The sequence below is a fragment of the Eucalyptus grandis genome, chromosome 11 (genome assembly GCF_016545825.1).
Source record: "Eucalyptus grandis isolate ANBG69807.140 chromosome 11, ASM1654582v1, whole genome shotgun sequence".
Taxonomy (NCBI): Eukaryota; Viridiplantae; Streptophyta; class Magnoliopsida; order Myrtales; family Myrtaceae; genus Eucalyptus; species Eucalyptus grandis.
The window spans coordinates 23,188,501-23,214,980 of NC_052622.1; the positions used below are offsets into that span (position 1 = coordinate 23,188,501).

Genomic DNA, 26,480 nt, shown 5'->3' on the forward strand with positions numbered 1-26,480 from the left:
GGAATATACGATTAAAATTTATTTACATAGAGGTGAATTAATTCAAAGTTATTGAGAAAAATCAAGTCCAGCTCATTTTCCAAACTATAGAGTCAGTCTGAAGGGTTTTTCAATGTCATGCTTTATAAGATCTAACAGTTAGTCTTATATTCATTCTAGTAGTTTTGGTTCGGGAATAGCACAGATGAGATTTATTTTCAAACTTAAAGCCGAAGAGCATCATACATCGTGAAAGCATTACATGTTAATTGGATATTCCATTTTAGGCCATGAATTAAATTGTAAAATAAGAATCAAGAATCGATCTTATTACTAACTGCGCCTACAACATACTCGCTTATAACCAAAAAAAAAAAAAAAAATTGTAGTCAACATCTATACTTGCAGACATTGTTTCTTTTCCCACCTATGTCTCCATCTTCTTTCTCCTGGACAACGATGATCCACAAACCCTTCCAATTCAACCCAAAAGTACTTGTCAATTATCTGAGTGAACTACGAAATGTGAGAACCCTAGTTAGGACGGCTTTGAACCTTCTCGATTGCTTGAAGAGTGCCATCTTCGCCGGAAAGCCGGAAAACCCTTGTCCTTGATTCAAGCTTCTTGTCGACGTCGTCCTCTTTCTCAAACCCAGCAACCATCGTGTACAAATCAAGCCGATGAACTCGGCCGGCGATAGGATGAACGGCGGCTCTATGATCGGATCCTTGTTTGTGGGGTCGGGATGATTTCGACTTTGCTCCATTGCTAACCAGTGGCGACAATAATCTTCCTGGCGGTGTGGTAAGGGCTGAATGAATGTAATCAAAGAGTTCAGAAATACTCGTCTTGATATACTCCATGCTTTTTATAGAAAGGTGAAACCTCAATTATTAATTAAACTAAATAGTGCTTTGATTTTCGAAGAAGCAAATATTTCCTTTTTTGTGCTTCCTAAGAAGCAAATATTTCCAATTTTGTGCTTCCTAAGAAGGAAGTATATCCTATTCTTAATTTAAAGGAAATATTTTCTGTTTCCTATATCATATGTTTTTTGCTCAGGCCGCTTTTTAGGTCCTGTCCTTTAATTCCTTTTTCTTTTTTCTGTAAGAACATAATCGGAAAGGGAACGATGGATGATGGTGGTTCTTAAAGAAATAGGGATAAAAAGTTGATTTAATTTATCTTTTTGAGACCATGAAAGTGTAAAAATAGACGTATATGTTTTTTCGGGGAAAAAAACACGATTGCTAATTGCAATTGTTCTCATAAATTATAAATAAAATAAAATAAAAAGTTAAGATTTATTTTCAGTCAATACGCCACAATTTTAAAAATAGATAAATTAAGACAAGCCATTATGATATCCACTTTTTTTTTTTTGGTCTTAATGCTTTACTATATAAATCTAACAGTACTTATAAAATTAATTCTACTGATTTTTTATTAAACCTAAGATTGAAGATCATCATTGTCAAGAAGTTTCCATAATCCGATAGTAATAGTTGGTCTTCTAAGAAATTCTGACTACCCAACATCATTAAAGCAATAAAGTCCATGCACTTCTAGTTAATAAGAACAAACCGAAAATAGTTCCATATAAACTTTGCACCCTATTCCTATTCCTGATTGGCGGAAAATTAACCGGTTTGAAAATATTTTCCTAGATAAATAATGAGTCAGCAGAGAACTTTTTCATATTTAAAGAAACATATATACTGAAATTCGCTAGAATCATTAAAATTAGCAACTATTTTTCTGAAATATAACTTGACATTCATCATTACCAAATTATCTTGATTGCTCAAACCTAAGCGCTTGAATGTCATACCCAGGACCCTAGCGTTGGGGATGGGGTCCCGACGGCCCGAACCTAATAATATTTTTTAGATTCATTCTAGTAATTCTGGGTAGGGAATAGCAGGGATGAGATTCACTTTCAAAAGATAATATTATCTGTAAGTATGAATTTTTGTAACAAACTAAAAATAAAGAGAATTGATCGGTTCATATCGAATTGGTAAACTTGCCAATTATTTGGTAAAAGCCTATTGAAATTAATGTTTTGCACATTCATGCGATAATTTTGGATTATTTGGACCGTGAATCGAGTCGAATTAAATCTTAAAATACGAAATAGGAATCGCTCGACTGCTAACCATGCCTACAACATACTCACATGATTTGATATGCAACGAGTTATACTATAATATTCAAGTAACATCGAATCCGAGCTCTACAACAAAAAGAAAAGATTGTATCATGGATACAAAATATACTCAAATTCTAGTCAAAGACTACACTTGCAGACGTTGTTTTTTTTCGGATAGTGATGATCCACGAGCCCTCCCAATTTCAACCCAAAGTAGTTCTCAATTTTCTGAGCGAAGTACGAAATGTGAGAGAACCCTAGTTAGGGTGGCTCTGAACCTTCTTGATCACCTCAGGAGTGCTATCCTCGCCGGAAAGCCGGAAAGCCCTTGTTCTCGATTCAAGCTTCTTGTCGATGTCGTCCTCTTTTTCGAACCCGGCGACCATCGCGTACAAATCCAAACCGATGAACTCGGCCGGCGACAGGGTGAACGGCGGCTCGATGACGAGGTCCTTGTTCGTGGGGGCGGGACGATTTCGGCTTTGCTCCATTGCTACCGAATGGCTGACAACAATCTTCACGCTGGTCTGGTGAGGGATGAAGAATGTGACCAAAGAGTTCAGAAATACTCGTCTTGATCTAGTCTATGCTTTTTATAGGGAGTTGATACTTGATTATTGATTAAACTAAGTAAGAGTTTTGGGGTTTTTGTGCTCCCTAAGAAGGAAATATTTCCCATTCCTAAATAAAGTCTGTTTCCTAGATCATATATTATTTGCTCACGCCGCTTTTTAGTTTCTGTCTTTTAATTCTCTCTCTCTCGTTTTTTTTTTCTTTGTAAGAACATAAGCGGAAAGGGGAACAATCGATGACGGTGGTTCTGAAAGAATTAGGAAAATAAATTGAATGGTATCTGCCCATTTGAGGTCATGAAGGGAAAATAGATGTATATGGTACTTTTGGCCAAAAAAAAAAAAACGATTGCTAATAGGATCCTATTGTGATTTATAAATAAAAAGATAAAAAGAACCCTATTGTGATTTATAAATAAAAAGATAAAAAGAACGGTTAAGATTAATTCACAGTTAATGCGCCATAATTTAGAAATTCTTCAGAAATACAACTCAATGTTCGTCGGTGCCAGACTATATCGACCGCTCAAACCTAGGCACTCAGCCATCAGACATGGGACCCGGGGGCTCCCGCAGCCTGGACCGGGATCGGCAATCTGATCGAACCGGCCAGCACCGGTCTAAGACCGCACCCCCAAATCGGCCGAACCGGTTTAATGGGCCGGGCCGGGTCGGGGGCCCTCCACTCTCAAAAGCCTCATGGGCTCCGAAAAGAAGGCCCAATCCGAGAAAAACCGGAGTGAGCGCCAGCTGGACGCCACCACAACCTTTCCGCTCCCAAAAACCCACGGGCCCGGCGACGTCGTATCGAATCGCCGATGACGACCGTCGAAATCTATCCCCTCTTCTTCTTCCCCGATCTATGTTGTCAATTCATTAACACCAATCGAGACATTCAAAAGAACACGAAACCCTAATTTTCCCAAGCTCCGATTTTTATCTCCCTTTTCCTGATTATATATATACTCTCTCCCTCTCTCTCCCTCTCTCTCTCTCTCTCTCTTCTTTCTCTCTCATCTTTCTCTTGCAGCTTGAGGAGTCCGCACGAGCAGCGAACCCCCTCCTGGTTCCTCTAGGGTTAGGGTTTTCCCTGGTTCGGCTCGCGCTCGCTAGCTAGGGCGGTTTCCGCGGTGCGGTTCCTCTTCGTCGCTGCTGGAGTAGCTCCCAGCTCGAGCTTCTTTAGTGGGTTTCCTCGGAGGCGTTCTTGCGGGCTGTTGTGTCGACGCTCTGTTCGCATCTGTGTCTCCGTCCATGGACACTCGCAAGAGAGGAAGGCCCGAAGGCGGCTCGTACGCTAATGGCGGGCTCAAGAAGCCCAAGCAAGGTTCGTCCCCCTGTGTCCTTTCTTTGTTTCTGTCGTTTCGCGTGTTCTGGAGCTCGTGCTTTTCTTTCTTAGCTTGGGATTAGTGGTTGCTCTGTTGTTTGGTCGGTGAGAAAATCGTCGGGGAATGTATGAGCCTTGTAGTTTCCGAGTCATGCCTAGTCGTTCAATGCCGCATCTCGTATTCTTGGCAACTCCTAGGTGTTGGAGCGTTGTTGATTTGACTTCAGCTGTCGCCAATTTGCGTCTCTCTTCCCCCTTTTCTGGTCGCTTTTGTGTGTTTGCCCTATTCTGAGCCGGGAGCTGGAAAATTTGGGTAATTTGTGGTGCTTTAGGAATTAAAAGTGTTGGTTAGTTGTTTGCCAAGTTCTTTTTCTTTTTTTTTTTTAATAAAGAAAACATAAAAGATCTGTTTAATAGGTTGTAGCTACAAAAGGTTTTTCAGGAGTGAATGATGCGAAGACTCAACTGAGAATTGTAGAATGAAAGAACCTCTTACCTTATTGAATTCCATGCCTGTGTCATCTAGCCTCAGGTGAACTTTACGATGACATATTGTTTAGAGACTTATGAACCCGGTTCCTCCTTGCTATTTCATGTTATGAATATAACTCCTTCGATGATGCTTTGAGTGCGCATTTATGAATTGTGGCTTGGTGTTGTTATAGCACCTGGTTCTTATGATGTACTTTCTGATGGGAGTACTATAAAGTGTGAATAAGAAAATTATGCGCCAGTTATAGAGCAGTCATGTTAGTGTCGTCATTAGTATGAAACAACAGAGTGCTCAGGAGTGCCTGGAGCATTCGTTACAAGGAAAATGTTTGATTTTGCAATGTTGCTCATGAACTTTGAAATGAAGAAAGAACTTGTTCTCCAGAATCTCGGTTTTTACCAAAGGTCATACAATTACCTGAAATTATGTTTTTGATAAGCAGATTTGAAATCAACAGAATCTTTAACTGAGAACACTTAATAATGTGTTGTAACAGAATTGGAGTCCTTATCTGGTGTAGGAAGCAAATCGAAGCCATGCACAAAGTTTTTCAGGTTTATATCCTTTCCTATCTAATTAAATATCTTAAACTTCCATACTCTCTTAATAATGTTTACAAGTTCTTAGAAAATTTTAATTATAAGTGCCAGAGATATAATTACTTGATTTCACTAATGAAGTGGACATTTAAGTGTCATACAGGTACATATTATGCCTTGGTTAACCATGTTAAAGAAAGCTATATAATGGAGATACTGCTTTATCATGCAGTACAGATAGATGAACTTTGGCTGCCTATTATTGGATCAAGGAAGTTATTCGAAGTTTAATTGATTAGATCACCCTTATTGGACTTCTATAATAAATCTCATATTAATTAGTTTGTACTGGATGTTACACGGCTATATATCTACCTGTCAATTGGTAAGTCGTATCCACAAACAAGGTAATGTGGTAACGTTACAGACTTCCTCTGTAGCATGTAAAAAGTTTCATTTGAATAGAAATTGCACTTCTTCATGAAGATAAACTATCTATTAGATTGACAATTTATTAAGTGTTGAATTGTCTTAATCAGCTCAAGCCATGCTCATTTTGGACTGAATTACAACCTGGCATACTAAAATTTCCACCTTTTGGTGGAAGATAATTCTCATTTGTCATCATACTTGTTAAATAGAAGTACATGTGTGACTAGAAAATAGGTATACCAAATGAGATCATGTCCAAGGTCTTTTTGAATTGGTTGCAATTTTTATTTTGGAGTAGATGGAGGAAGCTGCGGTTAGTGGGATCCAAGGATTTTTCTTCTTTCTACAGTCGTTTTCCGACTGTTTCTCTTTCTTTTCAGAATTGCTTCTATGAGTTCTTGCATGTATGTCTGATTTCAATCCATTTCTTGGTGTCGTGAATGAATATTGATACATCAGTTTGCATAGCTCATGCAGTAATAATTCTTTTTTCAATCACAACTTGAAAGAATGAGCATCGCAATAGTGGAGGGATTTTCTCCTTCAGCATATGTTTCTGTCCATTTTTTATACGTATTCTGATATGAGACAACAATATTCACAATGATGCAAGGTTGTATTAAAATTCTGAATTGACAGTTGGTGCTTTAGTATTCGAAAACAAGAATTTTTCGTATGTTCCACAGTCATGTGAATCTGCTGGTATACCATTTATTCTCACCTGAAAATCTAGAATTTAGTGAGAACTAGGTCTTGAAACGTAAGGAAGATGAGAATGACAGTAGTTAAGTTGCTGCAGTTCCATATTTTATGTGTCAGTCTAATATAAAACTTCATAGCACCATTCTCAATTCATGGATGAATTTTCATAATGGTTGTCTACAATATTTGATAAAGTGTTTGTGAACATTATATTGCACCCAGGGCTTATTAATCACTGTTAGAAGTTTTTTCCCAACATGTTACTACCTGGCTGAATATCCATTTGCAATATTGGTATATCTTTTTATCAATATAACTGCTGTTATTTTTACCAAAAGAAAAAAAATATAACTGCTGTTACTGTGTAATGCTTTGTTTTTAATCATTATTATCAGAAGAAACCCAAAATTCACATATTGCTGGTGTCTTCTGGAACTTGCATCAATTTTTCTTTTTCTTTTTTTGGTGAAAGATGTGGCCTAAGCCCAAATAACTAATTATTACATAATCTGGCACGAATGTGCCCTCAGTCTCCTACCAATAATGGAATTTGCATCTTTATCTTGGAAGTTTCTTGACACGATGATTTTCTAACTTGAAGGACTCAGATTTAATGAAGTTTAATCCTAGTGTTAAAAAAAAAAACGATAATAATTTATTCTTCTATGTTCTCAGCTTGTGTATTATCTTTTTTCCCTTTTGGTGGGTAGGCCTTGAAAGGTATTCTATACCTTGTGGAAAGTTTTAAGCACGATCATTGTCAAATGTTGTTAGTTCGATTGCAGGTCAAATATATTGCTTTGGAGTCTCATATATTTTTGGTGGAACATTTTGAAGTTATCATATTTAGACTTTGTCTTAGTTTTCTAGTTTGTGAAATTGAGTCTATCCATGGCAAACGGATGTTGTTGCTGGCATTTGTGCACAAACAAAAAGTTGCTGGTTTTCTTTCGCATTTTTGTAGGCATCTATCTAGTTTGTGAAAATCACCACTTCATGCACTTTGATCCAGTGGAGTCATGTAATTTGATGAACTTGATATCATTGTTTCGTTGACATTTTATGGCATTCATCGTACTGTCTCTAAGTGGGGGATGCTTTGTGATTGCAGCATCGCTGGTTGTCCCTTTGGTGAGGGCTGTCACTTCTTGCACTATGTGCCTGGTGGCTACAATGCTGTGGCCCAGATGATGAACCTGGCACCGGCTGTCCCCCAAGCACCTAGAAATATGGCTGCTCCACCCCTGCAAAATGGCACGGGTGCATCTCAGCCAGCTGTCAAAACTCGGATGTGCAACAAGTATAACACTGCAGAAGGCTGCAAATTTGGCAACAAATGCCATTTTGCTCACGGTGAGTGGGAGCTTGGCAAGCCCATTGCTCCATCTTTCGATGATCCGCGTTCAATGGGACCCATTACAGGACCCATTACAAGCCACCGCTTGGGTGGGCGGATGGAGCCGCTGCCACCACCACCTGGCCCTGTTTCTAGCTTTGGTGCGTCTGCCACTGCAAAAATCAGCGTTGATGCTTCTCTGGCTGGAGCCATCATCGGGAAGGGTGGTGTGAACTCAAAGCAGATTTGTCGCCAGACGGGGGCTAAGCTTTCCATCCGGGACCATGAGAGCAACCCAGCTCTCAGGAACATCGAATTCGAAGGAACATTTGAGCAGATTAAGCAAGCGAGCACCATGGTGAGGGAGCTGATCGACAACATCAGTGCACTAACCGGCCATTCAAAGGGCCACGGAGGGCCTGGGGGCCCAGCCCCTCCTGGCAGCAACTACAAGACGAAGCTGTGTGATAATTTCGTCAAAGGGTCTTGCACGTTTGGAGAGAGGTGTCACTTTGCGCATGGAGCTGCCGAGCTACGCAAGACTGCACTTTGAAGAAATCTGTGGAGTTTTGAGAGTGCAATTGTAAGAGAGGATCTGTTGTGCAGCCTTGTATTAGGGAGAGCCTTTTAAGTATCTGAGTTAGTAGCATTACGTATTTCATGTTCTTTAAATTTTGGGGCTACCAAATCACTTTGATAAGATATTGTCTCAGCTTTGGTAATGGTAGAGCTTTTTGATGTACTCGGTGTGTTGATTCGGTAGGCTTTCATATGCTTGCACGGATTGCTGTCTGACCGTGAATTCATTCAGCTCTAATAATGATCATCTGAATAGTGATGCCTTCTTCGTTAAAAAAGAAAAAGAAAAAGAATAGTGATGCCTTCATGTGTCTTGGAGTTAATTCCTTTTCTGGAAGTGTTTTTTGCCAATGGTCCCATTCGGCTTCAAGTCGTTTTACTTTCACAAATTATCTAAATAAAATCCCTAGAGCAACAAATTCGACCAAATCAAACAGCCGGATCATCCGACGATAGTTGAGTGCGATATGGACGGCATTTTTCAAGTTCGAAATCCAAGTTGATGCCCTAAAAGAGAGATTTATAGTTGAATGAGGAGTGATTTTTTTTTTTTCTTTTTGTTAAATTTTCGTTCTTTTATGATAGGGTCAACGCCAGCAAAATGTCGTACACGTCGTACTCAACGTTGCCAATAGTTACACCAGCTCGATTTTCGCCAGATATGCAGAGCATTGGAAGGGCTTCATTATTGCAAATAGAATGATCTCATTACAACGATTAAGACTGCGATATGAAAAGATGAGATACTCTGTCCATCCTCCACCTACAAATATATACCAATTATTTTTCTTCTAAAATTTAATATACCTCATCTCAAGACCCCGAATTGAATCTGAGTTACATGAAGATCAGTCATTTTGAAAAATAATGTAAATCGTTTTGTAATCGTCATATCATATTATGATTGTACTTATGGTAAAATGTAGGGTACAAAACATTAGGACTTTAATTTGACATATTTGGTATTGTAGATCTATGTAATGCAATTATAATATTCGTACCCACATCGCGTCGAACATTTTACCCCCGTTTCTTAAGCATACTTCCCTCGCCTGGCGCACCAATAAATATGCCTGATGCTTCAGCTATATCTCGATCACGCACTCGACAAATAAAGCGCACCAGAAATTCTCTTAAGACTTACGTCATTGATATTAATCAGTCTTCAATTACAGAAATAAAGCTCCTAAACACCTAATAATAGAACTGTTTTTGTACCCTTTTGTTTCAATTTATTCCTACTTTCCAGATTTTGACAATAAAGACTACAAATGCAACATCAATTCTCACTTGGTTAGGGGCAGAACACATCATCTTGTCTTATTAAAACCATGGGCAAAATGCATCTTTACAAATCACAAACACCCTCCCCAAAACACGAGAGTGACCTGGAAACTAGTAGTACACCGCAATTCAAAGAAGGGAAACACACTCGTACGATACGATTCCTTATTACTCCTCTACCATAGCAACCCAACTCATCTACACTCCCCCTTCCGTCCCCCATCGCTTCTGATTTAATTATAGGCCCCGCCCGTGCCATAGCCCTGCCCGGTCCCGCCAACCCGGGTGTTGTGCGCCGTCGTCTGCCCCGTGCCCGTGTTGGTCCCGATGGGTTGGGACCCCGCCACACCCTCGACCACCTGCCTGACCGGCTGCCCCGTGCCGTGGCCGGGCAGGGCTGACATCTGGTGCGCCCCGGTCGGCCGGCCGGTCGCGCCGGTGGTGGGGTAGGTGGCGGTGGTGCCGGTGGTGGTGGTGGTGGTGGTGCCGGGGCCGGTGGTGGTGTTGGCGAGGTGGCCAGTAGCGGCGGTGGACTGCTTGGAGGCGGCGTTTTCCTCGCGGGCCATCTGCTTGTTGAGCTCGGCCTGATCGATCCGCTCGTGCTTCTTCTCCGTGGCCATCTGCTTCTCGACAGGATCGTGGGCCGTCATCTTCTCCATCTGCCACCATAATCCAAAGACAAACCAATTTATTAGACACACCGAAACTCAACCATGCAACTCGTGACATTCGAGATGTACAACACGTATAGATCAATCGCAATCATTTACAGGCTAACCTTCTCCTGGGCGACGGCCTTGGTCTTCTCCATGCCGGCCTTGGCGGAGGCGCCGACGTTGGCCGCCGCCTCCTTGGCCGAAGCCGCCGCGTTCTTCATGGGCTGCATTTTTTTCTCCTCGAACTCTGCGGCAACGACAACGACAGAACCCAAAAACACACTCCACAAATCGCACTCGAATCGGATCGCAAGACTTGACTTCTAACTCACTTCCTCCTGCTTCTGCTGCTGATGACAATGAAGACGAGTGGTAACTGCAATGCTTGGGGGGCCTTAAATAGAGCGGGCAACGTCTTGTCCACGCGACAGGTGGAACAGCGAAGCTCCCTACGTGGAAGGCGAGGGAGGAACTATCGCTGCATCGAGGACACGCGTCCCTGGACCAGCGGAAGATCTGGGGTTGGATCGTCGTTTGTACGGAAGTTCTGGGGGGTTTCCTTATCCGCTTTGGTCACGGGGACAGGGAGCGAGAAACAGGACTAACTGTAAGGCGCAGGAGGGTTACGTGGCGATTCCGACCTCTGTGGCGACACGACGCTGGCCTTTTCTCCTAGGGTTTCTTTTCTGGGTTGGAGTTAGGTCTACAATATAATACATCTTGCACCGACCAATATATATAATACATCTTGCTGTGCTGTTGCTGTGTGCTGTGCTGACTTTTGTTTGTTTCTTTGAATACGTAGTCTGTTTGGATTCTTGCTTCGTTCGAAACTAGACCGTGTTCGAGCTGCTGCTCGTCGGAATGGAAATGGATGAGGTTCCATCACACGGCAACCCAAAAGAAGAAGACCCAGATGCAAGATTAGCATTTCTTGTTCTCAAAACATTAGCATCTCGTATATGATTTTATCTGCACGCATACCCAGAAGATGATCAAGATGCAAGATCTCTCTCTTTTCCAAGGCAAATCTCGTGTATTTCAACGACCAATCCAAGAACCTGCATCTCCCAGATAACTACGCTTACGCCCACAGTAACAGAGAAGAGGACAAATCAAGAGCCTAAAAAGGCCCAGCTAAACTGAATGCTGAGTAGATCTATCTGGCAGAAAAGCCCATGAGAGCCCGCTGCCACGGGAAGCCCATGTTGTAGCTCTTTCCCCAGAACCTATTGAAACACCCTGTCTTAGCACTGCATGGACAGCAGCAATGGTGGTTCTTCCTGCTCAAAGATAGATGGACCAGCGGGGATGTAGGCATTTTGTGTGGCGGATATAGCACGTGGTAGTGACGCGTGGCATGATCGATTCATTAGAAACGAGATGCAAACACACACGGAGCCGAGTGAGATTGGATTTCATAACATGGGGACAATGGTGATTGGTTGGTTACACCACGTCATCACTATTACGTGATATATCTATCATGTGAAATACTTTCTCGTTGGATGGATTATGATGCTAGAATCATTCCCGTAAGAGGCGGCAAGGGTTGGCTAGGCAGAAGTAGATAGGAGAGGTGGCGTGGGGCTGCGGCATAGGTGGAAGAGAGAAGCGACAAAGAGGGCCATGGGAATAGAACGATAGAGTGCCGAGAGGTCTAGACGGAGAAATTTGCAGGATTGTTGGTGGTGGTTTCGGCGATGACGAAGGCGAGAGTTCTTGCAGTGGCTGGCGGCGGAAGATTGTGCATCGGAGGAGACAAGAGTACGGTGGTCTAGACGAGAGCAACGCGCAGTGGTCAAAGCGAGAGAGTAGCTCGTTGTGTCCGGCGACAAGAGAGCATCACAGGTAAGCCACTCCTCTTTGAAGTTAGGAGGCGCTGATAATTGATGTAGAACCAATATACATACATAAATTTTGTTACCTAGTGTATGTTTTTTTTTTTTTTGGTAGTTTCTGGTTTGTGCTCAATTTATTGTACTATATATTATTGATTTGTTCAATGAGAGAAATGAACGTTTCCTCAAATTGACATCTATTGTTTGAGTCGCCCATTTTCCCGGATAGTTTCTTCAAAGAAAAATATAAAGAATAATACATTTACAAAATCATATATATTTGATAAAATAGGGAGTTGGTAGTTACAAAATCAAAGTTCTAAAGTCCACCAAAAACAATATATATGTATTTCATCAAACTAACAACTAAAATCAATTAGATTTCATTCTAGGCATATCAAACTATCTAAATTCATACCTAAAATTCCACCATCAAAAGTTTCTTGTTGATATATCTCTCGTTCTACTTGCTTGCTAGCTGAAGAAAATGAAAAAAATTAGGAATGAGTGGAGTGAGCGACCAAATCACAGCTCATTGAATAGTACGTGTCTTTTTAAAATAGATCAAGTATTCATTATGCATATTTATGAAGAAAAGCTACACGCACACTTACAACATAAAAAATTAAGCTACATCATTTCAACAAAGCTTTAAACATATCAAACCATTTAACAATATCAAATCAAATATTAGTGGTTCATTTCTTTGATCAATCAAAATCAAATCAGACGGCAATAGTTCATTCTATCAATTAACCTAGTATTTAATATTCAATTGTGGTCATGCTTAACGCTCCGTGATAAAGGCAAACAAGATTGTATTCATAGAACAAATATAATCTAGACATCACTTTTTTTTTTTCAAAGAAGTATCAAACCATGTGATGTCTCTTTCATAACTCATAAGTTACCTAATTCCTATTATTTTCAAGTTGAGTTTACAGAATCAAAGAAAACATAAGCACCACTCAACTGAGAATGCCAAAACCAAACAACCAAAGTTAGTTAAGCCGGCAAACTCAAAATCATATCAACTAAGCAAGAAACGGATATGAAAAATTGAGTAAATAACTTCCTTAACTAGGACTTGATTAAGTTAAACTCATCAGGTGGTAAAACAAATCCTATGCAGCAACCAAAAACTCGCTTGTAGCAGGCATTTATTGTTGTCTGCTATGAGTACTACCATGTTGAGTTTGGTTGTGCCACAGCTCTTTCCATCAAACTTTGATTCAAGTGAGTTTAGTGTTAAAAGAAGTCTCTTTTGAAGTACTAAAAGATCCTAAATTTCACCGACTCAAAAGATGGATGGAGGTGGGGGAAGACCATTGCCAAAAACAGTAATTCATAATTGGCTAACAACACGCATGAAACTTTGAAAATTCGCTCCAAACAAACCGTAATCCAAATTGACTTTTTAAAATCCCATAACTACATTGCACCCTATAGTTTCTTTGCAAACAATTTCACACCTTAATAATCACTGGAATGAACCGGGCAAACTAAAATCTACACTAATACGAATTTACAGGTTAATTACGATAATTTCTTCGCAGAAACTTTGATTCAAGGGTTCGAATCTCTCCCTCTCTTCTCTCTTCCCCCGCTCCCCCCTTCTCCTGCTGTTGGTTTTCAATTTCTTGTATTTCAGGGTTGAAGGAATGGAGTTGGGCTGAGGGCCTAACTATAGAAACAAATGGGCTTGGGCTTTGGGACTCTTATTTTACGTCTCGCATGTGACGTTAAAAGTACGATATAAAAAAGGAAATTTAGGTATCAGATGTCAGAATTCTGAGCCTAATCGCGTCAGTTTTAGGCAAGACTCCATTTCGCACGTAGTATCGTTGGTTCGATAATAGTTGTCATTTGTTGAGACAGATCAAATGGGGTAAAATTACCAAAACAATTCTAAATTTATTGCAATTTTTTTCTAATTTAGTCATAAACTTTTTTTTTTTGGCTCAATTCAATCTTAAACTTTGTAATTGTACTTTATCAAAAAAAAATTGTAATTATATCAATTTAGTTCATTTGGCTAATTTTGATTGATTGGTGTTGCATGCATGCCAACTGGCGCTAGCCATTTAGCTGACATTGATGTGGAATTTTTTTTTTTAATAATATTTTTTTTTCTCCTTTTTCCTCCTCCCTCCTTCCTCCAGTCGGATGGCTAGAGGCAAGCGCCGACAAGGGTGAGCCTCGCCCAATGACGATGAGACCACCCTTTTCATGGCTGGGTAAGGCCTTGCCTGCCTCTAGTATAGGCGAGCCTCACTGGCCATAGGCAGGTCGCGGCCTTGTCGAAGGCTCGACCCCTGCTAGATCCGGTAGGGGCGAGCCTCGCTCAACCTCTAGAGGCCCTTGCCAAAGGTCATGCAAGGTCGCGACCTTTGACCTCACACATGGCTAGTGAAGGTGAGCCTCGCCAACCTAGCTGGTGACTTGGGCAAGGTCGCTCAGCTAAGAGCAACGTCGGCAAGGGTGAGCCTTGCTAGCCCAGTTGGTGGCTTGGGTGAGGTCACCTAGCCATGGTTGATGAGGTCCCTCGCTAGCCCTACCTCTAGCTGGTCGTCGGCAACAATCGGATGAAGGTAGGAGAAGGAAGTGAAAATAAAAGAAAAAAAAGAGAAAAATAAAAAGAAAGTTAAAGAAAAAAGAATAAAAAATTTGAAAAAAAAAATACTAATAAAAATTGTCCATGACAGTGTTAGCCAACCAGCCAATGTCCATGTCAGCATCGACTGACAAAAAATAGCCGCATTAACTGAATTGGTATAATTGCAAAAGATTTAGGATTGAATTGGAAAAATTACAATATATTTAGGACTATTTCGGTAATTTTCCCATTAAATAGTATTAACATATAAAGTCTAGGTTGTTAACAAATACTATCGGCGGTTCGATAATAATTGTCATTCGTGGAGACGATTTAAAGGGTATTAACAATATAAAGTCACAAATGAGGGAAAAATAATCAAGTTATTTAGGGATAGAAGAAGTCTCGGTTGTTAATCAGTTTTTATATACATATATACCTATAAGTAATTGAATTCAGTTCATTGGCACACGAAATGGCATCAACGGAAAACAACACCTTCTTTGCAAGCCAAAGACCTAGAGTATGTAATTAACTTTAACTTGTCTTTTTGTCGCTTTATATATAATGACCCTTATTTGGTGATTGGCAACACTTGTGGATGATCCACATTATTGATTATATCGAAGACAGTTTTCAAAAAGGGACTAAAAAGGACCAAAGCCCTCGTTACTACTAATTTGTTGGCCAGATTCTTAGGAAAAAGAGTTTCTAAAGCTAGATTAGTGCATCACTTATATCTGCCTTGGACGAAATGAAGTCAAAGTGATGTTTTTCTATCACGGTAGATATACAAAATGTAGACGTGCATGCCTGGAAAAGTGAGGATGGTCATTTGGTCTTAGGAAGTTCAACCAACAAATTATTACTTAGTTTTATAGTTCGACTCTTGTGTGTGAGACGGACAGACCACGAACTTTAGTGCCAGAAAGAGGCCTAGTTCCATAAATTAGAAAAGACGTGGTACGATGTTTGCAAACTACAGTTTCATCGATAGGTGCCGACGTCTGGGTACTCATTACTTGATCGATGTGAATGTAGAAGTCGACACGAATCATGACAAAGTCAAGGACACTCATGGCACGTTCTCGGAATGATCTGTAAACATCGGGTGTACCTCAACCTCGTGAGATAGTGACCTTGAAATGGTGGAAGCAAGCTGGTGGATTTCATGCTCTGTTCCATGTCTCCATTCGATGCCGTGACATGCTATGATCAGTTATTTACAAGCATCAATAGTTTAGAAGTATGAGATTTTATGGTATCATTCCCAATTTTTTTTTAAAGTTTAAACTGTTAGATAATGGTTCCTCGCATTTAGGCTAGATTTTGGCCTAGTAGTAAGTGTGGAAATATATAATGTCGAAGATGAATAGGGGTCGATAGAAATACAGTGAGAGATCCCGAGTTCAAATTTTTCAAGCCTCTATTTGCCACCTCAATTACATATTTCTTTGCTTTAACCCTAGATCAAAGTCCAACCTACCCCTAAGAATGTGTGGTAAAATATTTAAATATTACACCATATCTTCATCTAGTAGATTTAACTTTTTGAATGGCCTAACGAAGTTTCACGAGAAGAATGAGGTACTGAATAGAGATGCCGACCGTGATAGAGGATCTTCCTTCATAGAGAGCTAAGAACGATTTGGGAAAAGACATCATGTTTAGCCCGGGGAGAATTAGGGCATGATTCTTGCTGGCTTCTGCTTTCTTTTATTTTAAGGTCAAAGACGCGGGAACGTATACAGCTGTTGGATTGTGCAAGGCATGACACATGGATATCCAAAGTAGTGGCATCGCATAGCAAAGGGAGGAAAAAAAACTGCCGTACCAGTCCGTATTTGTATATCCTAACCATTTGGCAACTGATCCTTGACCTAAGCTGGATCCGCAAGAGACATACATTGACAAATAATATTTGTTTGGCCCCTTTTGTTTTTAGTTGGGGTTTTATGTTTGGAAGCTAGGGGCAAGTTTTGAGGACCACAATCGCAAAGCCTGGCCATAATCCCTCAATTGAAGTTTCAAAATCCGTAGTTATAGACACATGATCCGTAATGGCAAGCAACACAGCATGACAGAATCATCTCAATCAGGTTGCCGCGGGGGGCCGGGGGTGGGGTCCCTTATGTCCTAAAAAAACCCTAAATTGCACATCTAATCGTAGTGGCAATTACTAAGTATACTCTCTATAACAAATTATTAGATATATGTACAAGTGATACGTATATTTTAAATCCGTGTGAACTGTTGTATATTTTGAATCTGTGTGAACTGTTGAATTGGTATGTTCACATTAAATGTGATGTAAGAAAAAATCTATACTTATAAATTCACCTAAAGAGTCATTTTGTCATATTTGAACTTATGAGAATTTCGGGAACCTTCCTCTTTTATTTTAATAGAATCGGCTCTCTAATCTGCTTGACAACGATCCTTGATCGAACCTTCCCTAAAAAAGACAGCTTGATATGCTTATTGTTAATCATTATTTTTCTCCTTATCTTCCCCCACTAAACAATCTTTCTTTATTCCTTCCTCTATATATAAAAACACCCTCTTCTCCTCATCTTCCAAACAAATTCACCAACTCCTCCACCACCATCACCGCCACCGCCGCCACCATCTCCCTCTCTCTCTCTCTCTCTCAGCTGAGAGATCTTTGTTGCCATGGAGGAGATGATCCTGAGAGAACAACCCTTTATGGGGAACCCAAGTTCGACCTCAACCCCATCATCTGCCCTAGGGATCCACAGAGACTCAAGATCAATTGCCAAAGTCAAACCTAAGATCAGGATAATCCACATATTCGCCCCGGAGATCATAAAGACCGACACCGCCAACTTCCGGGGCCTCGTGCAACGCCTCACAGGGAAGTCCGCTGCCAGCGCTGCCAACCATCAGAAGAGCCAGAAAAGGAAGTCATCCGGGCTCATCATCCCTAAAAGAGAAGGGCATCAAAAGATCATGCCTGAGAAGCCGATACCAAGGAAGATGGAGCAGATTAACCTGTTTCATGGGTTCGACCCAAGGGAGAGGATGAAGGAGGAAGAAGGGATGATGATGATGATGGTGAGAGGTGGAGGAGATGGAGGTGGGTACTTGAAGGATTTTGCAGACTTGGACGGTTTCGCGTATGAGATGGGAGGTTTGCCTCTGTTGTCTGCGGATGCTTCTCAAATCCCCTCCTTTGAAGCAGCTCATCACCACCATCACCATCACCAGCACCACGTCTCCTCATGAAACACGCATGCGGGTGTGTGGATGGAGAATTTTATAGTGAGTGGAGAGTCTTCAAGATTTGGTTTCAGGGTTTTAGGGGATTGAGATAGACACCGAGAGTTTGTTGATTGATTGATGAAAATGCCCATGCTCTCTCTCTCTCCCTCTCTTTGCTGAGTAAGGATTTTGCACACGGTACACAGACTATGTCAAATAATTTCTCACTACACCCCCATTCTACCGTTATTAATTCAGATCGACAGTTTACTTCTGAAATATAAGTACCCATCTTATGGCAATGAAAATGATTTGTATGGAAAACCAGTTTATGGGCAGCTTGTGTGCCACTGATTAATTTGGTGAGAGAGCATTCTTGTGCTGTAAATATTGATGAAACATAGCTTATGGGATACTGCATCTGCATTTTGGTGGAGATTGCTGCTGGTTCTTCTTGCTCCATCGACGAGGATGTAATGGAAGCAAAGCGATACGATCAGCTAGGGGGTGCTAGTGGGCTTTCTTGGAAGGATTTTGTATTGTTCTTGTTTGGTTTGGCTTCTTGGGTTGGAGTTTTTCTTCGTTTTTCTTTTCAATGTGGGGTTTATGGACATCTCTTTCTGAGAAGTTTCCTTTGTTGACATACAATGTACAGTAGACAAGCATATCTATATCGACAGGACTTGTACGAGAGATTTGATGTGTCAATGGATTTCTTGCAAGAAAAGCACTTGTATGTTCTCCGGTATATCTCAGATATAGAAAATTCAAGTGCACTGAAAAGCGCTAGTGAAAACATATCCTGACTTGATGGGTTCTTAGACGTTCTGTCGATGTTTCAGACTCCAAGTCACCTAATGCGCATGCCCTGTGAATTCAGAAATTGGAACTCTTTCTTCAATTTTGAAATCACGCTCCCGGAGATCTTCTTGTGCGCGTAGCATGTCACATGAACCTTAAGTACATGTTAATCTCACTTTGACACTTCAGGCAGTGACTTGGGTTTTAAGAGCACGGATATAATCATTCTATTCTTCAGTAAGTTCAGAAATTGGCACTCTTTCTTCCATTTCGAAATCACGCCCCACGGAGATCTTCTCGTGAGCATAGCATGTAGCTCGAATCTTAAATACATGCTAATCTCACTTTGATGCTTTAGGTAATGAGTTGGGTATTATGGGCGTAAATGATAACTATTTTATTTTTGAAATAGAGATCTTTTCTATTTCTATTCCTAAATAAGTTTCTGGATGTATTTATGTGTTTGATAACAATAAAACATTTATCTTTCCATAATAGAAATTCATTTATTAGGACACAAAATTTATCCATTTTATGCTCTTTTCCATACATCAATGGGTGATAGAGCCTGTTGTGGATGCGTTGGTTCTGGGCGTTCCCCCCTCTTCCAATTGGGGGGAGGTTTGAGTCACCGCAGTCGCATTTGCGCGACTTAAATGCAGTGCCGTGGGAGGTGGGTCCCCGCGCTAGCATCTCCCTAGGTTTACATCGCCGGTCACCGGTTGTACGATGGTTCTTGAATCATAAAAAAAAAAATGTGATAGAGGGTCAGAGGCAAGGGCAAGAGGTGGAGTTTTTATTTCTCTTTTTATTTCAGAAACAAAAAAAAAAAAATTTACTTCTCATTTTTTTATTTAAACTTATTTCTGGCCTGAAAATTTGTTCTGAAAATAGAAAAAATGAAATTACGTTAACAAACGGCTTTTTATTCCTAGGAATAGATAAATTGATTTGGTTAGAAATAGAATGGCTATCATGTGTGACTTAAATATATCTAATAATGAATCATTTTTTGGTATTGTTTGGTACTTCTATCAACATTGATTAGAAGCTATTAGGTGGAGAAAAGATTGCACACAGAGAAAATCCGTTGAAAGCTATAGACAAGTAGCGTGAGATATTCCGACACCTCCTCTCAAGTGCAAACCGCATTGAAAATGTCATGTGGACAAAAAGCGGCACGCACGAAATGTACTTGGGGGAACATTTGGGATGATGGTCTGTACTTTTAGAGAGACAATCAATGTGGAATAATTAAAGACTGGATTATTCATTTTCGCACTTTGGCATTATTTATGTCCCCAGATACATAATTCATCCTTGAATAGCACGACATAAAGCATCGCGAGGGCAAATAATACAACAAGTTAGTCGACGCTTGTCGGTTTACATAATTGTTTGACTTTGGCGTTGAAGTCAACGCGGCTCCGATAAGCTATAATACCCCTCGCAACTTGTAGTACTAATACCATCGTGACATGTAGATCTGACTAACTTACTCTATTCACAAAATGAAAGTTGGAATGAGGATGACAGAGGAGACGTGCTTCAAATTCATAGATAAACACATATTCAAAAGGCAACTGGGGAGCATATTCCTCATTATTTTATGTACATGTGACATAACCTAACCTTGTTTATAATTTTTTGTTAATCAATCAATTGGGTCTTGCACTAAATTCCACGACAAGCTACCAAACCCTTAGAGAAAGAACTGGATCCATTTCGAAAGAATCGAGGGTTTTGCGAGCTCACAACCTTATAGTACAAAACTCCAATTCAAGGCTCCAAAGGATTTGCTCACGTTGGTGAAAATCCCTCAGAACGAAAATTCGGGTAGTGTAACTATCTTCAAGGGAGATCGGACTCTTGTCCAAAACATAGAAATTAAGACCCGGAACAGAGGATAATCACGCCACGGTTCTCAGGACGACGACTTGAGTAGGAAGACAAGGCCAGGCCGAGCAGCGGGATTGCGCCGGAACTCAATTCAATATACTTCGCCAGGGGTGATGGTGAATGTTGTGATCGACCGTATGAACAAGAAATAAAGAATTAATATGGTGGAAAGTGCAGGTAGAGCACCAAATATCTCACCCAGTTGACGTCCGGGCAAAGGCGGTTCGTTCACATTCCCTAGTCAACCCGCGTGTTCAGCCTCGTGCGTGTCTTTCAGACCTCGATCGCCCATCTTCTCCCTGTGGTATTTCAAGTGACGGATGCCCATACGACAGTGACTACATGGACAAAATCAACTGATTATCGGGCTCCGTTTGGCAACGCTTCCGTTCCTTTGTTTTTTTTTTTTTTTTTCCATTTGCATCTTAGAATGGAAAAAGAACAAAAATCCATTTAGTAATGTCAATTTCTCTGGAATAAAAAAGTGGTTCGAGAATAGGTTTGAAACAAAAAAAAAAGAAAAGTAAAAAAAGTAGTTTCTTATTCCCAGAAATTAGAGAGGCTGTGCAAGGGCTGCTGACGGTGGCGAGGGGCTGCGGATGGGGCTTACCAACGAAGCAATGTTGACTTAGGCGATGGCTTTGTGTGTAGTTTCGTACATCTTTCTTTATTTCTTTTTGTTTTGTCTTTTGTTCAGTTTAAGTTTTCGCGTGTGGGTTAATATAACTCCTGTAAACCACCATTGAAAATGGGGGTTGGAAACAATTCCCTCCAAACCTTTACTCCAAAAGCTAATACCAAATTAGAAAACTCTCTTTGGAAACCCTAATCCTAAAAGCATCTTCACTTATCTCACATACAAACTCTCGATGAGTCACCGCATCAGTTAAATAACTCTTAATGGATTTAATCTTTAGATCAATAATATCGGACGAATCGCCTCCTTTTGCTCAAGAAGAGATAACAATTGTGGACATGAGATGGACTAGAAAATGTCACACAGATGATGAGATCACTATATGTCACAGTCATCACTAGCTGCACACAGTATATCATGAATGACATAGATGCACAATTAATTTTGAAGCTACCCATATACAACTAGGAAAATTGTCCAATTAGTTCTAAATCTGTTATACATATGCCAAACAAGCCATAACATTTTCAATTCTAAACATTTATGCAAAATTCAATTTAATCATCCCAACTAATTTTTGTCGGAAATTATAGGCGCAATAGCGTGTTAGGTAGGATACTCGGGATGATTGGATTAAAAAGATCTTTTAGGTAATCATAATTGCGCATCCATGGATGACTTATTCCATGCTCAAAGCAAGCTTAGGTTCCATCTTTTTGTGTAATAATGGCTTGTCAAATATTTGTTTACTAAATGGCATTACGTGTTGAAGAATAGTCGAAAAGCCAACGGGTACCGGCAACCTGGTTGTAGTACTTTTTTAATAAACAAATATCTCACGTTGAAATGCATAATAAACCACATCAAATTCGCATCGCCTATACGAACTCATGCATAGTAGAATTCTAATTAAGAAAACCTATAGAGTTGCACTATATAGTGTTTTGGTAAATGATTTATGGAGCTCCAATTTCAATTTTACATATTAGGTAAGTCACAAAAAGTTCCAAACCCCAGTATAATCAAGATAGTCATACATTATATTTATAAATAAGCAAGTGATTGTGAAGAAAATAAGGGCATTTTAGTAATTATATGTTTGGATTTTGATATCGAGTTTATTCCGTTATAATATTTCATACCCATACTAAACCATCTGAGCTTTTTAGTAGTTGACTCCAAACACGTCATGCTATCTAAAATCTAAAGTCCGTTTACCATACTTATCGGCTATGTAGCACGGACACTCTCCGGAAGCCTTCGTGTCGTGTCCGACACTCCGACACGCGAGTCCAGAATTCCGACACACGGTTCCGACACGCACAAGGTCAATTTTAAAAATTTATAATACTTGAGGCGTCAAAATATAAATATACACAAAAGAAGTAATAAAAGAAGTAATAAAATTGCTATAAATATACACACACGGGGTCAATTTTTTTTTTCAGTTTTATTTTTTTAGAATTGTTTTATTTTTTTAAAAGTCTTTTACTCTGAAAGAAGTAATAAAAAAAATGCTATATATGATAAATAAATAAATTTAAAAATATCATTTCAGCATTTTTCTTTAAACAATGTTTTTTTCCTCTAAGTTTTGTGTATTATTGTAACAAATTAAAATAATGAATGATATTATTTAATATTTTTGTGTAAATTAATTCTAGGCTATTTTTATTATTATTTATTTATGTATTTATATATAAAAATACATCTAATATATAACGTGTCGGAACGTGTCGAAATTCTCTATTTTTAAGAAATGACGTGTTGACGTGTCGTGTCGTGCCACGTGTCACATGTCCGTGTTGGTGCTACATAGCTTATCGGTGCCAATTGGCACGCATTAGTCATGCGCATTGAAATAACTACTCATCTTCGCTTTGTATATATATTAATTTTGATAGACACCATCTACCTCAGGCAAAGTTGGGTTCCTCTCTATTACCCGAAGGTTGTATTTAGCGGTGTAGGCTAAAAATTTAAATAGAACAAGATAGGGCGATCCTTCAGACTTTTCAAATTGTGTCTTTTGCTTCTATTAAATGAACATATTTAAAGTGGTACAAAAACTAAATGCATAGTGAAAATGAGAATAGAAAATATATTCAAAGAAATAAAAGGAATAGGAATCCCTTGTGGTGGTAACATGGGGGTTGCAAACACCATGCCATGGTCACATGTTGGTTGGGGTCGTTAGGCTGTGGTAAAAAAACCAGAGTGACTTAGGCAGCGATTGTGGCTAGCAAGAATCATAAGATGGTGCCGGTGCCGGTGAGGTTGATCCAGGGACAGCTTCTATCGGTTGATGGTATATCACACGACAAGCCACTTACAATCGGTAGAAAAATTCTTCAAAAAAAAAAAAAAAAACATTGGAAAGAACTCTTCTAGTCAACCCGCATGCTCAGCCTCGTGCGTGTCTTTCAGACCTCGATCGTCCATCTTCTCCCTGTGATATTTCAAGTGACGGGTGCACATACGACAGAGACTACATGGTCAAAATCAACCGATTAATAGTGTCCAAGCATACCGAATCATGTTCTTCTCGAAGCCGGCTATACATCTCGATTTTCACGGTAAAAAACGCATCGAAAGTCCTAATTCTTAAGTCCTAGCCCTTCTATAAAAAATGCAATCGTACCTTTCAATTGATTCAAGTAAACCCTGAACCTTAATATTTTTTTTCAAAACAAACGTAATTAAGTACGTACCCAGAGTTGCTTACGAGTCATGGAAAACCTGTCAATTTGATCTCTTTAAATTAGACTTTTCACCGTAGTTTTAAGATTTAATCGAACCAATTGAAATGTTTGAAACTCGATCCCACTTTTTTGTAGAGTTTAGGACTTCGTTGTACCACTTGATAGGCTTACGACTTCATTGCATTTCACGCAAAGGGTTTAAATATTTGTGTATAACTTTTTCTACTTTTGATTGATCGGTTACCTGACATGTGGTGTATTCATCATATAAAATGCTTATATAATTTGCATGATTTGACAAATTGGATGACAATAGATGAATCTCTAGATCATATATTTCAAATTCATCCGCCACTTACATTTTGTCATGAAGGATCCATAATATATTATGTAAAGGAACTCGAAAACATTTATTTCAGTTTAATTAATACCAGCAAATAAATCAACCAACAAAGCAAACGAGTCCATCTATTCGATAGAAACTAACCTCAAACCTACAGCATGTTAAGTAAAAGTCACTTTCAAACATTTAATGCTGTTTAATAATATTAACAAAAAAATAAGCAGCACCTCGTCTCAAAATTTAAGTGTCTACACCGTTTGCTGAGGTTGTAAGTTGCTCTCATCAAGCTGCGCCCCTATGGCCGCGAGCCCCAAAATCGTCCGCTGTCAATTTTAACTATAGATCGATGATCGCCTACGGTCACGGACAGCCAAACTGAGGTCACCAAGCGGCCAACGTCGCACGGCGGCCTTTAAGCCCTCGGCAACCCGGACCGACGAGAGAGAGAGGGAGAAGGAGATAGACAATTTTTCTTTCTTTTTTGGGGGGGTTGTTGTGCAAGGGCTGCTGGCAGCGGGGAGGGGCTGCGGATGGGAAGCGATGGTTTTGTGTGGGTTGTTGTGCAAAGGCTGCTGGCAGCGGGGAGGGGCCGCTGTAGTTTGGTAAATCTTTCTTCGTTTCTGTCTGCTTTGTCTTTTGTGCACTTTAAGTTCGCGTGTGGGTTACTATAACTCCTGTAAACCACCGTTAGAGATGGTGGTTGGAAACAATTCCCTCCAATCTTCACCCCAGAAGCAAAGACCAAATCAGAAAACTCTCCTCAAAGCCCTAATCCCAAAAGCACCTTCGCGTATCTCACGTACAAACTCTTGATGAGCCGTTGCATTAGTTAAGAGTATATTTGATAACGTTTCTATTCAAAAATTGTTCTAAAGAACAAATAAACAAAAATTACTTTTGTTCCGGAAAAAAAAATTGAATAGAAGAACGTGTTTGGTAATTATACAAAATTTATGTTCCTGAAATAAAAAAAAGAATAGATACACATTTAATAAACACACATATATATATATATTATTTTTTTAATTTAATTTTTCCTTTTTATTTTTTTTTTTTATTTTTTATTTTTTATTTTTTATTTTTCTCCCTTTTGGCCGGCAACCGGCCAATGAGGGCCGGCGGCCTCGCCCAGCCACCGGCGAGGTTCGGCCTCATCGGATTTGGGTGAGCTCAAGCTCGCCTAGCCAAGGTGAGGCCGAGCCTCTCTAGGGGCCGGCGACACTCCGGCGAGGTCGCTAGCCAAAGAAAAAAGAAAAAGAAAAGAAGAGGAAAAGAAAGAGAAGAAAAAAATAGGAGAGAGAAAAATTGTTTCTCAGAAGTGTTCCTAAAAACAAGAAATAAGTTTTTTTTTTTTTGTTTATTGTTTCTGTTCCAAATATGTTCTCAAGAACAAAAAATAAATATTTTGTTCCCGGGAACAAAAGTGTAAACAAACGTGTTTTTGTTCTTTTTTTGTTCCTTGGAACAAAAGAACAGAAATTGTGTTCCGAGGAAGAAAAAAAAAAAAGAACACAAACAAAGATGCCTTAAATAAACCCTCAATGAGTTTGATCTTTCAATCAATACGAGCTACCTCCTTTCGCTTATGAAGAGAACAATTGAGGATGTGAGATGGACCAAAAATGTATCACAAATGACACAATCGCTATATGTCGCTAGTTGCACACAATATATCATGAATGATAATGCACAATTAAATTAGAAGCTATCCATATACAACATTAGAAAAAATGTCTAATTTGTTCTAAACCTACTATGTGGAGGATGATTCAATCCTAAAATTTCTAATTTTACCAATTTAGTTTTCAACATTTATACAAAATTTCAATATAGTCATTTCGGTCAATTTTTGTCAAAATTGCTGGTGTGACAATATGCCAGTAAAACAATCGGGATGATTGGATCAGGAAGATCTTGCAAGTAATTATAATTGCGCATTCGTAAATGACTTATTACACGCTCAAAGCAAGCTTAGGTTCCATCTTTTTGTGGTAATAATGGCTTACCGAATATTTGTTTACTAAATAATGCTAGGTAATGGGATGAGGTGTCGAAGAATAGTCGAAAAGCCAACGGGTACCGGCAACCTGGTTGTAGTACCTTTTAATAAACAAATATTTCACATTGAAATGCATAATAAACCACATCAAATTTGCAGCCACTATCCAAACTCATGCATAGTAGAATTCTAATTTAGATAACCTATGGAGTTGCACTATATAGTGTTTTGGTAAATGATTTATTGAGCTATGATTTCAATTTTACCCATTAGATAAGTCATAAAAAGTCCCAAACCCCAGTATAATCAAGATAAGGTATACATCATTTATAAATAAACTAGTGATTGTGAAGAAAATAAGGGTATTTTAGTAATTATACACTTGGTTTTG

The 26,480-nt window shown here is 39.5% G+C and overlaps 3 protein-coding genes across 3 annotated transcripts; 2 read left to right on the forward strand and 1 right to left on the reverse strand.

The window, feature by feature from the left end:
• Positions 1 to 3,530: 3,530 nt before the first annotated feature.
• LOC104425492 (VQ motif-containing protein 17) lies at positions 3,531 to 18,448 on the forward strand. Its single transcript, XM_010038184.3, has 2 exons — positions 3,531 to 3,705; positions 17,120 to 18,448. The coding sequence occupies exon 2, from the start codon at positions 17,160 to 17,162 to the stop codon at positions 17,730 to 17,732; it is 573 nt and encodes a 190-aa protein (XP_010036486.1). The 5' UTR covers positions 3,531 to 3,705; positions 17,120 to 17,159; the 3' UTR covers positions 17,733 to 18,448.
• Positions 3,704 to 8,272, forward strand: LOC104425490 (zinc finger CCCH domain-containing protein 14). The gene is made up of 3 exons (XM_010038182.3): positions 3,704 to 4,028; positions 5,018 to 5,075; positions 7,306 to 8,272. Exons 1-3 carry the CDS (start codon positions 3,956 to 3,958, stop codon positions 8,081 to 8,083), a joined length of 909 nt encoding a protein of 302 aa, XP_010036484.1. The 5' UTR covers positions 3,704 to 3,955; the 3' UTR covers positions 8,084 to 8,272.
• On the reverse strand, positions 9,404 to 10,427 carry LOC104425491 (18 kDa seed maturation protein). Its single transcript, XM_010038183.3, has 2 exons — positions 10,172 to 10,427; positions 9,404 to 10,052 (listed from the first exon to the last, which is right to left on the reverse strand). Exons 1-2 carry the CDS (start codon positions 10,277 to 10,279, stop codon positions 9,627 to 9,629), a joined length of 534 nt encoding a protein of 177 aa, XP_010036485.2. The 5' UTR covers positions 10,280 to 10,427; the 3' UTR covers positions 9,404 to 9,626.
• Positions 18,449 to 26,480: the final 8,032 nt, after the last annotated feature.